This window comes from Mandrillus leucophaeus, unplaced genomic scaffold (assembly GCF_000951045.1).
Source record: "Mandrillus leucophaeus isolate KB7577 unplaced genomic scaffold, Mleu.le_1.0 Scaffold164, whole genome shotgun sequence".
Lineage (NCBI taxonomy): Eukaryota > Metazoa > Chordata > Mammalia > Primates > Cercopithecidae > Mandrillus > Mandrillus leucophaeus.
Window position 1 is genome coordinate 399245 of NW_012101632.1, and position 13191 is coordinate 412435.

Here is a 13191-nt window from a genome sequence, read left to right on the forward strand (position 1 = left end):
TTGCCCAGACTGGTCTCGAACTCCAGACCTCAAGTGATCTGCCCGCCTTGGCCTCCCAAAGTGCTGGGATTACAGGCATGAGCCCCCACACCCAGGCTATATTTTATTTTATATTTTATTTCATTTTAGAGACAGGGTCTTGCACTGTTGCCCAGGCTGGAGTGCGGTGGCACAATCATAGCTCACTGCAGCCTCAACCTTCTGGGCTCAAGTGATGCTCCTGCCTCTGCCTCCCACCTCTGCCTCCTGCTTCTAGATATTAAAAGGCATTCTCTGGGCATGTATCCCAGAGAAACAAATACTTATATTCACACCAAAACCTGTGCATGAATATTCACAGTGCTGTCCAGCTGGCAAAGAACTAGACAAACTGTGGTAAATACACTCCATGGAATACCACTCAACAATCATAAGGAAGAAACTGTTGATACCTGCGGCAACTTGGATCTCCAGTGAATAAATGCCGAGGGGTGGGGCAGGGGGATAATTCCAAATGGTTACAGACAATGTGACTCCATTTATGTAGCATTTATTTATTTATTTTTTAAAAAAAAGAGACGAGCTCTCACTATGTTGCCCAGCCTGGCCTTGAACTCCTGAACTCAAGTGATCCTCTTGCCTCAGCCTCCCAAAGTGCTGGGATTATAGGTGTGAGCCACCACACCCGGCCTCATATAGCATTTTTGATATGACAAAATTTTAGAAATAGAAGACGGATAAGTGGTTGCCAAGAGTTAGGGAAGGGAGCAGGGGAGGTAGAGGTGGTTATAAAAGAACAACACAAGGAGCTGCACACAGTGGCTCACGCCTGTAATCCCGGCACTTTGGGAGGCTGAGGTGGGAGGACCACCTGAGGTCAGGAGTTTGAGACCAACATGGCCAACATGGTAAAACCCCGTCTCTACTAAAAATATAAAACATTAGCTGGGCATGGTGGTGCATGCCTGTAATCCCAGCTACTCAGGAGGCTGAGTCATGAGAATCACTTGAATCAGGGAGGTGGAGATTGCAGTGAGCCGAGATCACACCACTGCACTCCAGCCTGGGCAACAGAGTGAGACTCTGTCTCAAAAACAAGCAAACAAAAAGAAACAGAAGGGATCCTTAGTGTTGGAACTGTTGACTCTCTTGAGTGATAGTGGATATATGAACCTACACAATGATAAATTTCTATTATGTTTTTTTGAGATGGACTCTCACTCTGTCGCCCAGGCTGGAGTGCAGTGGCACAATCTTGGCTCAGTGCGACCTCCACCTCCCATGTTCAAGTGATTCTCCTGCCTCAGCCTCCTGAGTAGCTGGGATTACAGGCGCCGACCACCATGCCTGGCTAATTTTTGTATTTTAGTAGAGACAGGGTTTCACCATGTTGGCCAGGCTGGTCTCAAACCCCTGACCTCAGGAGATCTGCCCGCCTTGGCCTCCCAAAGTGTTGGGATTACAGGTGTGAGCCGCTGCGCCCAGCCCAGTGATGAATTTCTGTAGAACTTACTACACACACACACACTCACACACAGAGGTAAAACTGGATAAACCTGCTAAGACTGATAGATTGTATCAGTGTCAATATCCTGATTGTGACATTATGCTATAGTTTTGCAAAAATGTTGCCATTGGGGAAACAGGGCACAGTGTATCTACAAAGGACTTTCTCTGTTACTTCTTACCACTGCAGGTGAATCCATAATGATCTCAATAATTTTTTTTCTTTTTTTTTTGAGATGGAGTCTCGCTCTGTCATCTAGGCTGGAGTGCAGTGGCATGATCTTGGCTCACTGCAACCTCTGTCTCCTGGGTTCAAGCAATTCTCCCTGCCTCAGCCTCCCAAGTAGTTAGGATTACAAGCGCCTGCCACCACGTCTGGCTAATTTTTGTATTTTTTACTAGAGATGGGGTTTTGCCACGTTGGCCAGGCTGGTCTCGAACTCCTGACCTCAGGTGATCCGCCCACCTCGGCCTCCCAAAGTGCTGGGATTACAGGCGTGAGTCACTGTGCCTGGCCTGTTTGTGTTTTTTGATTTTTTTGTTTTTGTTTTTTGACAGGGTCTCACTCTGTGATCCAGGCTGGAGTGCAGTGGTGTGGTCACAGCTCAGCTTGACCCAGGCTCAAGCAATCCTCCCACCTCAGCTTCCCAAGTAGCCATGTCTACTAAAAATACAACAATTAGCAGGGCATGGTGGCAGGTGCCTGTAATCCTGCTACTCTGGAGGCTGAGGTGTGAGAATTGCCTGAACTGAGGAGGCAGAGGTTGCAGTGAGCTGAGATCACTCAACTGCACTCCAGCCTGAGTGACAGAGCAAGACTCTGTCTCAAAAAAGGAAGTAAAATAAAACAGATAAAACAGCAGCCCCACCATCTCCATCCCTCTTACCTCTCTCTCTGCATTTAACACAGTGGGCTTATTCTCCAAGGTCATTAAATGTGCTTTCCTGTCCTCATTTAATGATTGCACCATATTCTAGGAGAGTACCATGTTTTGGGTTCATCATAATAGCAATGTGACATGTACTATGCACCAAGCAGATTGCTAAGTGCCCTGAACAGATTACTTCCCTCAGTCTACACAGCACCCCTGTGAGTTAGGTGTATTAACAATTTTTTTTTTTAATTTTTAATTTTTGTAGAAGATAAGGTCTCACTATGTTGCCCAGGCTTGTCAGGAACTCCTGGCCTCAAGCGACCCTCTTGCCTTGTCCTCCCAAAGTCCTGGGATTACAGGCGTGAGCCACCATGCCTGGCCAAGATAGGTACTTAAAAAAATTTTTTTTTGACTGGGTGTGGTGGCTCACACCTGTAATCCCAGCACTTTGGGAGGCCAAGGCGGGTACATCAGCTGAGGCTGGGAGTTCAATGACCAGCCTGGACAAAATGGTGAAACCCCGTCTCTACTAAAAATATAAACATTAGCCGGGCGTGGTGGCATATGCCTGCAATCCCAGCTACTTGGGAGGCTGAGGCAGGAGAATCGGTTGAACCTTGGAGGTAGAAGTTGCAGTGAGCTGAGATCACGCCACTGTACTACAGCCTGGGCAACAGAGTGAGACTCTGTCTCAAAAAAAAAAAAAAAAAGAAAAAGACGAGGGTCTGGCTATGTGATCCTCCCATCTCTGTCTCCCAAATTACTGGGCTTAGAGCCATGAGCCACCACACCCAGCCTGGATGTTGTTTTCCAGGAGAGGTTGAGCTACCTGTGCACATTCCGCCTTACACAAGCTCAGCGTCTTCCCTGTGGCCCTTCTGCTGCGATGAAAACCCCGCAGTGGGGCGGCTTGCATTCTGCATTCCACCCGATGACCTGTGCGGTCTTTCCATGTAGTTTTGCAGGCGATCCTGACAGGCTTCTGCACATCCAGATAGAAGATTCCCCAGAAGCCCAGATTCTCCCCTTCTTACGCCACATGTGTCACTTCATTGGTAAGGAGCGTTCCTTGGCCGGGTAGCAACTGGCCTGTGTCTGGGAAGCAGAGGGGCAGTGGAGCCTCCTTCACAGGCTTATTCTGGATCACGACTCCCCATGCTCTGGAGAGAAAGGGCCCAGCTCAGCATATGCCCCACCTGGGTGAGATAAGCTCCAGGACACGTCCAACTTCTCGGGAGCCCTCAGTGAAACGAGCAACAGTGGTGTTTACCTTGAGGGCAGTGGGGCCCAAGATTGTGAGCTGAGCGTCCTGGGCTCTGGCCCTGGCTAGATGGCTGTGCCCTTCTGGGCTTGTTGTAAAATGAGGGTGATGGCTACCCCCAAGCACACATGCTCATGGAGGCTCTAGGCTGTGCTCTGGGGACCAGGAGGTAAGTCTCTCTCCATCCCCGCCTTCATCCTTGGTCTGTGGGATGTGGGTGGAACGGAAGGAAGACTACAAAGCTCTTTCAGTTCTCACTTCCAAGATTTTCTTTGTTTTGGTTTGTTGGTTGGTTGGTGGAGTTGGGGTCTTGCTATGTTGCCCAGGCAGGTCTTGAACTCCTGGCCTCAAGCGATCCTCCTACCTCAGCCTCTCAAGGTGCTGGGATTATAGGCATGAGCTACCACACCCAAGTGGTGCCCACCAGTTACTTAATTCATCACGAATGGATTTTTAACTCGTTCCTGCGGCTCCAGATTGCCTGAGGAGAGTAAGATGTGTAGAGAGAGCAGGGCTGAGTCAGGTTGGAGTCCCCACCCCGTGCCTGCCTGTCTGGCACCAACAGCTCCTGGCCTGAGCCACTGTACCAGGGGCTGGAGCATGGCGTTTTGGCCCAACCATCCCTTATTTTAAATTTTATTTTTTTGAGACAGTCTGGCTTGTTCACCCAGGCTGGAGTATAGTGGTACAATCTTGGCTCACTGCAATCTCCACCTCCTGGGCTCAAGCAATCCTCCTACCTCAGCCTCCTGAGTAGCTGGGACTACAGGCACGCACCACCGCACCCAACTAATTTTTGTAGTTTTAGTAGAGATGGGATTTTGCCACGTTGCCCAAACTGGTCTTGAACTCCTGAGCTCAAGCAATCCACCCACCTCAGCCTCCTAAAGTAGTGGGATTACAGGCGTGAGCCACCGCACCCAGCCCCAACCATCCTTTATTTGCCTAGCACATGTCAAATGTCACTTGACTAGGGCCTGAGGCCGAGACTTCCCATGTGTCCCACCTTGAGGTGTCAGAGCCTTGTGGCCCAAAGAGGGCCCCCATCCAGCCTGCCTCCCTGGGTAGCACTGAGCCAGTCAGTGGATTAAACTACACACTCAGTTCCTTTATTCAGATGGTGAGGAAGGTAGCCGTCGTCATCTCTGTGTCTTCCTTCAGCCCTGGCAGTCTGTGATTTTGCACTTGGCATGCTAATCTTCAGTTCCTGAGGGTTGCCAGACCAGCCTCGGGTGCCATCTTAGGTTTCCTCTCCCTGGGCAGGACTCACAGTTTCAGGGGTGCTGTGATTAGAGCTGATATTTCTGTGCCAGGCACTGGGCTCAGTACAGAACAAAACCAAACCGCATGGAGGAGGTAGTATACTGTGATCCCATTTTCCAGATGAGGACACTGTGGCTTCAAGTAACTTACCCTCCATCCCGGGCAACATTGTGAGACCCCATCTGTACAAAAAAGTTAGCTAGACATGGTGGCGCATGCCTGTGGTCCCAGCTACCCTGAAGGCTAAGGCAGGAGGATTACTTGAGCCCAGGAGTTCAAGGTGGCAGTGAGCTGTGATTACATCACTGCATTCCAGCCTGGGCAACAGAGCAAGACCCAGTTTCTAAAAATAAAAATAGGCTGGGCACAGTGGTTCTTACCTGTAATTCCAGTACTTTGAGAGGATGAGGTGGGCAGATCACCCGAGGTCAGGAGTTCAAGACCAGCCTGAACAACATAGTGAGACTGCATGTCTATATTTAAAAAAAAAAAAAAGTTGGGCGCAGTGGCTCATGCCTATAATCCCAGCACTTTCAGAGGCCAAGGCAGGCAGATCATCTGAGGTCCGGAGTTGGAGACCAGCCTGGACAACATGGTGAAACCTTATCTCTATTAAAAATACAAAAAATTAGCTGGGCGTGGTAGCAGGCACTTGTAATCCCAGCTACTTGGGAAGGCTAAGCCAGGAGAATCGCTTGAACCCAGGAGGTGGAGGTTGCAGTGAACTGAGAGTGTGCCATTGCACTCCAGCCTGGGCAACAAGAGTGAAACTCTGTCTCAACAAAGAAAGAAGGAAAGGAGAGGAGAGGAGAGGAGTGGAGAAGAGAGGCGAAAGGAGAAGAGAGCAGAGGGGGGAAGGAAAGGAAAGGAAGTAACTTGCTCCCAAGCCCCATGGCCAGTGAGTGGCAGTCAGGATTGGCACTCAGGCTACCCTGGCTCTGTCAGTTCCTGACTGTTCTTGGAATGATGGTGGTCCCATCCGCCCCATCGGTAGCAGAGCTTCCTGTGCTAGAAGCCTGCAGTTCAGAAGGTCTTTGCCGGGTGATGCTGGTTGCCCAGGCATGATTTTCTGGAACTTCCAGCCAGGACTGAGGGATGCCCACTTGTTAGACAATGAAATGGGCTCCCAGAGAAATCATGGGACTTGCCGAGGTCATGTGGGCTGGCCTTGAACTCATGCTTGGACCATGGGCCCATGGAGGCCAGTGTCTGACAGCAACCCAGGCCCACAGGGAGGAGGGCCAGGCATGACCCAACCCCCCACTTCTTTTTGCAGATGCTCACCGTCACCTTGGCTCTGTCATTCTGATCTTTTCCACCCAAGGTATCAGCCGCAGCTGTGCCGCCATCATAGCCTACGTCATGCATTGTAACGAGCAGACCTTGCAGGTATGCGTTCCCCGAGCCGGGCTCACAACATGCCACCCCCTGGGAGGTGGGGTCAGAGTGCGACCTGGGAGGAGTGGGGCCCTGGCACTGCTTTGGGAGGAAGAATCCCAGATAACTCCAAGTCTAGGGTGCCCCCCAGCCCATGTCACCCAAGGGCAAGGCCCCAGCGTTGCAGGCTTGAGGCCTGAGGCTGGATACACAGGACTAGCCCAGGGACTCAGGCCAGGTCAGGCTGTCCTGCAGCCCCCTCGGCATGGCCCCCACTGCTGTCAGTCTGTCCACCGGTGTTTGTTTGGTGTTGCCCAAGGGAGAACTGCTTGGAGTCCCAGAGCTGCAGCACAGGCGCCCACCCACCCCCGCCTATCTCCCTATGCCTTGGGCGCAGGGTCCAGAGAGGAGAGGGAAGCAGGGACCCATCGTGGCAAACCCAGGCAGATCTCGGGGCTCCTGACTCTGAGACAGCGCCTTTTTCGGGTGTCTGCCCCGCCTGTCACAGCCTGTTCGTGATCTCAGAGGGCTTGATAGGACCTGCAAAGCCCTGACATTTACCCAGGGATGTGTTTGGGGGAAGGAGAGGGACAAAGAATAAAACCCATTAGCCAGTGGGTTTGGTTGTCACCTGTGTATGCACTTTGCGGGTGAAGTTGCAGGCTAGAAAGGCTCTTTTTTTTTTTTTTTTTTTTGAGATGGAGTCTAGTTCTGTTGTCCAGGTTGGAGTGCAGTGGTGCAATCTCCACCTCCTGGGTTCAAGTGATTCTTGAACCTCCACTGCAACCTCTGACTCCTGGGTTCAAGCAATTCTCCTGCCTCAGCCTCCTGAGTAGCTGGGATTACAGGTGTGTGTCACCACGCCCAGCTAATTTTTGTATTTTTAGTAGAGATGGGGTTTCGCCATGTTGGCCAGGCTGGTCTCGAACTCCTGACCTCGGGTGATCCACCTGCCACTGCCTCCTGGGATTACAGGCGTGAGCCTCTGCACCTGGCCTAGAAAGAGTCTTGGATATCCAGGAATTCTGTTCCTGGGTGTGTGCCCAAAAGAAGTGGAAGCAGACTGGGCATGGTGACTCACACCTATAATCTCAGCACTTAGGGAGGCTGAGGTGGGTGGGTTGCTTGAGCTCAGGAGTTTGAGATCAGCCTGGGCAACATGGCAAAATCCTGTCTCTACAAAAAATACAAAAATTAGCTGGGTGTGGTGTTGCACACCTGTAGTTCCAGCTACTTGGGAGGCTGAGATAGGAGAATGGCTCGATCCTGGGAGGTGAAGGCTGCAGTGGGCTGTGATCATACCACTGCACTCCAGCCTGGGCAACAAAGCCAGACGCTGTCTCAAACAAACAAAAAAGAGAGAAAAAAAATCAATTTCAGTGCCTTTAAACTTCTAGGAGTACCTTTGTCTTTTAAAGACCTTCAAATAATAACAAAACTCCAGAGACACTATAATAACTAACAAACACTGACTCCTACCTGCCTGGTAAGTATTTATATGTCGTTAAAACACCTTCACAATGACCCTGTGGCATAGCTATTGCTTTTATCCCCATTTTGTGGGAGGCCTGGAGAGGCCGGGTACTTTGCCTTAAGCCCCAGAGCTGTAAATGGCAAAGCTGGAATCCAAAGCACGGCTGGAGAATCTGGGTTTTTAACAGGGCCCTGAGGCGGCAGGGAGAACACTGGCCTTGCAGCCTGGGCATTGCCCCTTACCACATGTGACCTGAGTACACCCCTTCACCCTTCTATCCCTTCAGTCGGTAGAATGAGGTCGACAGCACGTGTCTCTCCTGCCTGCTGCATTTGCTGTGAGAGTCCCAGCAGATGCCTTCTGGGCTGAAAGGGGGATGTGTGGTTTATGACTCTTCCTTCAGGGCTTATTCTGACCCAGTGAGGACGTAGTAAACCTTATAACTGCAAGCTCTGCCCCTCACACCACTTTTAAAAACTTTGTGGTTAAAATATACATAACAGGCCGGGCGCGGTGGCTCACGCCTGTAATCCCAGCACTGTGGGAGGCCGAGGCAGGCAGATCACCTGAGGTCAGCAGTTCGAGACCAGCCTGGCCAACATAGTGAAACCCCGTCTCTACTAAAAATATAAAAATCAGCTGGGCGCGGTGGCGCATGCCTGTAATCCCAGCTACTCTGGAGGCTGAGGCAGGAGAATCGCTAGAAGCTGAGAGGCAGAGGCTGCAGTGAGCCGGGATTATATCATTGCACTCTAGCCTAGGTGACAAGAGCGAAACTCTGTCTCAAAAAAAAAAAAAAAAAAAAAAAATACACACACACACACGTATATATATATATATAACAAAAAATTTACCATCTTAACCATTTTAAAATGTATAGCTTAGGAGCATGAAGTACACTCACATTATTGTGCAACTAATCTCCCAAACTTTTCCATCTTGCAAACCTGAAACAGCAACTCTTTACTTTCCCCCCTTCATCACCACATGGGAACCACCATTCTACTTTCTGTCTCTGTGAATTTGAGTACTCTAGGTACCTTATGTAAGTTCCTTCCTTTTAAGGCTGAATAATAAATATTCCATTATATGTGGAATTCACCAATAAACCCATCTACGCTAGGTGCTTTCTGTTTTGGAAGATTACTAATTATTGATTCAATTTATTATTATTATTTTATTTATTTTTTTTGAGACAGAGTCTCACTCTGTCACCCAGGCTGGAGTGCAGTGGCACGATCTCGGCTCACTGCAAGCTCCGCCTCCCGGGTTCATGCCATTCTCCTACCTCAGCCTGCTGAGCTGCTGGGACTACAGGCGCCCAGCACTACTCAATTTCTTTAATATATGTAGGCCTATTCAGATTGTCTGTTTCTTCTTGTGTGAGTTTTGGCAGATTGTGTCTTTCAAGGAATTGATCAATCACATTTGTGGGTATGAATATTCTTTTATTCTCCTTTTAATATCTGTGGGATCTGTAGCAATGTTTCCTCTTTCACTTCTGATATTAGTAATTGTGTCTTCTCTTTGAGTTAGCCTGGCTAGAGGAAGTATCGATTTTATTGATCTTTTCAAAGAAGTGGCTTTTGGTTTTGTTGATTTTCTCTATTGATTTCCTGTTTTCAATTTCATTCTTTTGCATGGGGATATCTAGTTTTCCTAGCACCATTTGTTGAAATGACTGTCCTTTTCCCCCATTGAATGGTCTTGGCATACTATCAAAAATTGCTTGACAGACCGGGTGCAGTGGGTCACACCTGTAATCCTAGCAGTTTGGGAGGCAGAGGTGGGCGGATCACCTGAGGTCAGGAGTTTGAGACCAGCCTAGCTGACATGGCAAAACCTCGTCTCTACTAAAAATACAAAAATGAGCCAGGCCTGGTGGCACATGCCTGTAATCCCAGCTACTTGGGAGGCTGAGGCACAAGAATCACTTGAACCCAGGAGGCAGAGGTTGCAGTAAACTGAGATTGCACAACTGAACTCCAGCCTGGGCAACAGAGTGATACTCAGTCTCAAAAAAAAAAAAAAAAAAAAAAAAAAATTGGCTTGACCATATTTGTAAGGGTTTATTTCTATGCTAGGCTGGCTGTTGTATTCCATTGGTCTCTTTGTGTTCATGTCCATACCATACTGTTTTGATTATTATAGCTTTGTTTTAGAAGGTTTGAAATCAGGAAGTGTGAGACATACAACTTTGTTCTTTTTAAAGATTTTTTTTTTATGGAGTCCCTTGAGATTCCATATGAATTTTAGGATGGATTTTTCTATTTCTACAAAAAATGCTGTTGGAATTTTGGTAGGGATTGCCTTAAACCTGTGGATTGCTTTGAGTAGTATTGGCATCTTAATGATACTAAGCATTCCAACCCATGAACACAGGATGTCTTTTCATTTGTTTGTGTCTTTAATTTCTTGCAGTTTTCAGTATACAAGCCTTTTGCCTCCCTGGTTAAATATTTTATTCTTTTTGATGCTACTGTAAATGGAATTGTTTTTTTAATTTCCTTTTTGAATTGTTTATTGTTAGTATATAGACATGCAACTAATTTTTGCATGTTTTGTATCCTGCAACCTTGCTTTTTTTTTTTTTTTTTTTTTGAGATGGAGTCTCGCTCTGTCACCCAGGCTGGAGTGCAGTGGCACAATCTCAGCTCACTGCAAACTCTGCCTCCCGGGTTCACGCCATTCTCCTGCCTCAGTCTCCCAAGTAGCTGGGACTACAGGTGCCAGCCACCACACCTGGCTAATTTTTTGTATTTTTAGTAGAGATGGGGTTTCACCGTGTTAGCCAGGATGGTCTCGATCTCCTGACCTCGTGATCCGCCCACCTCGGCCTCCCAAAGTGCTGGGATTACAGGCTTGAGCCACCACACCCGGCCAACCTTGTTGAATTTATTAGCTCTGTGTGTGTGTGTGTGTGTGTATAATCTTTAGGGTTTTCTACATATGAAATAATGTCATCTTCAGACTAGAGGAAAGTTTACTTCTGCCTATCCAATGTAGATGCCTTTTATTTCTTTTTCTTGCCTCATTGTTCTGGCTAGGACTTCTAGTACTATGTTGAACAGAAGTGACGAAAGCAGGCACCCTTGCCTCATTCCTGATCGTAGAGGAAAAGCTTTATCTTTCACCATTGAGTATGATATTAGCTGTGGGCTTCTCATATATGGCCTTTGTTGGGTTGACATCACTTCCTTCCCTTTTTTTGAGACAGAGTCTTGAGTCTTGCTCTGTCACCCAGGCTGGAGTGCAGTGGCGCAATCTCGGCTCACTGCAACCTCTGCCTCCCAGGTTCAAGCGATTTTCCTGCATCAGCCACCCAAGTAGCTGGGATTACAGGCATGTGCCACCATACCTGGCTAATTTTTGTATTTTTTTAGTAGAGACAGGGTTTTGCTACATTGGCCAGGCTGGTTTTGAACTCCTGACCTCAGGTGATCCACCCATCTTGGCCCCCCAAAGTGCTGGGATTACAGGCATGAGCCACTGTACCCGGCCATTTCCTTCTGTTCCTAATTTCAGGCACCACTGTTGCCTTTCCCTTTCCCTTTTTCCTTTGTCCTCAATCCAGAGGGAGACCAGGTGCTCACCCTCCTTCATGCAGCAACCCTTCCTGTACTTTAAGGTGGATGCCTGAGGAGGGCAGCTTGAATTTTCCTTCTTCAGAGAATTTGCCCACAGTTCTCTGCCTCTTTCCATTAATTAGTCCAGTCACAATGCAAACTTTTGTTGAGACTGTGCTAGGCTTGGCATAGTGTTTGCCATCCACAGGTGGTTTCATGTATGTTGTCTCAATCTTCCCAGGAGCTGTTTGAATTAGGAATTATTTCTGTCACCAGATTTAAAAGCAGAGGGGCTTGCCCGAGGCAGAGCCAGCTCCCATGACTCCCAGCACTGATGCATTCATGCCAGGCTGCCCTGTTTCTGTGTCCAGCCCTTAAGCCGTGTTGCTGGCACTGTGCAAGTGCCTCTTGTCTCTGAAAGCTGCCTCTGATCCTAGTGGAAAGGGCCCAGGACCAATCCTGAAGTTCACTTTCTCTCTTTGTATTCATAGAGGTCCTGGGCCTATGTCAAGAAATGCAAAAACAACATGTGTCCAAATCGGGGATTGGTGAGTCAGCTGCTGGAATGGGAGAAGACTATCCTTGGAGATTCCGTCACAAACATCATGGATCCGCTCTACTGATCTTCTCTGCGGCCCAGCGAAGGGTACTGAAGAGCCTCGCTGGGGGGCATTTTGTGGGTGGAGGGTCACAGTGTGTATACCCAGGCTTGTCTGGAAGGAGAAGGCCTTTACTGCCTGAAAGTCTCACGTCAGCCTCCTGTACTGATTCTTCCCAAGCGCCTGTTCACGCCACCTAACAGGTGCGCCCTGCTCAGGCTCACTGAGAACCCGCATCCCTGAGGTGTCCTGGGCCATCCCAACTGCACCCCTGAGGCTGCCTCTGGAAGAGCATCTGGCTGCTAGAGCAGCTGCCCTGCATCCCCCTGGTGACTTAGACCCTTTGGAGGCTGCCTGGGGGTGCCCAGAGATTGCCTGTGTTGATTCACAGAGGATGTCACAATGGCCACCAATAGGCAGTCCCCTAGCCCCAGAGATACCAAGCCCAGCCTTGTCTAGCCCCCAGGCTCCTGGAATGGGATCACACCCTTGCCTCATCCCCAGTGCTTCCTGCCATCCACCCCTTGAAACAGATTTTCTTTCCCTGCTCCCCACTCATTTCTGCCTGGCTGTGTTCACCAAGGAGAGATTCTCACCACACCTCCCCCATCTCCCTATCCACGTTTCTAGAAATTCCTAAGGTCTTAACAGTTTTCCTTTTATTTTTATCCCCTTTCCTTTTTTTAAATTTATTTTTATTTATTTATTTATTTATTTATTTATTTATTTATTTATTTATTTGAGGCACGGTCTTGCTGTCTCTCAGGCTGGAGTGCAGTGGTGCAATCATGGCTCACTGCAGCCTCAACTTTCCTGGGCTCAAGTGATCCTCCCACCTCAGCTTCCTGAGTAAGTAGCTGGGAATGCAGGCATGCACCATCACACCTGGCTAATTTATTTTTATTTTTGTAGAAACAGGGTCTTGCTCTGTTGCCTAGGCTAGTCTCGAACTCCTGGGCTCAAGTGATCCTCCAGCCTCAGCCTCTCCAAAGTGCTGGGATTACAGGTGTGGGCCTCGGCACCCAGTTGGAAGTTGTTTTCCGAATGTGCTTCTCCAAAGCTGGCAGCACCCACAGAACAAACTGGGCATCAGGAGAAGGCACAGACTAGGGGACTGGTAGGGGATTAGGATGTCCATCCATGCAGGGCCCTCCCCAAGTCCATTCGGCAACCATTCCCTGCCTCCACGTGGGTGGGGCTGGGAACAGAGAGATGAATGCCGTCCCACCACCTAGCGCGCTCTGCGGAGGGATGGAGGGGGTTTTGCCAGAGGGGGAACAACTTTCCACGC

At 48.9% G+C, this 13191-nt stretch overlaps 1 protein-coding gene across 1 annotated transcript in view; it reads left to right on the forward strand.

Moving 5' to 3' along the window:
• The window catches only part of STYXL1 (serine/threonine/tyrosine interacting-like 1), a 55120-nt gene extending 43070 nt beyond the window's left edge, over positions 1 to 12050 (forward strand). The window contains exons 7-9 of the mRNA XM_011976353.1: positions 3318 to 3415; positions 6161 to 6273; positions 11793 to 12050. Of these exons, the coding sequence (XP_011831743.1) occupies positions 3318 to 3415; positions 6161 to 6273; positions 11793 to 11924 (343 nt within the window). The 3' untranslated portion in view covers positions 11925 to 12050. The remainder of the gene's footprint in view (positions 1 to 3317; positions 3416 to 6160; positions 6274 to 11792) is intronic.
• The last annotated feature ends 1141 nt before the right edge of the window (positions 12051 to 13191 follow it).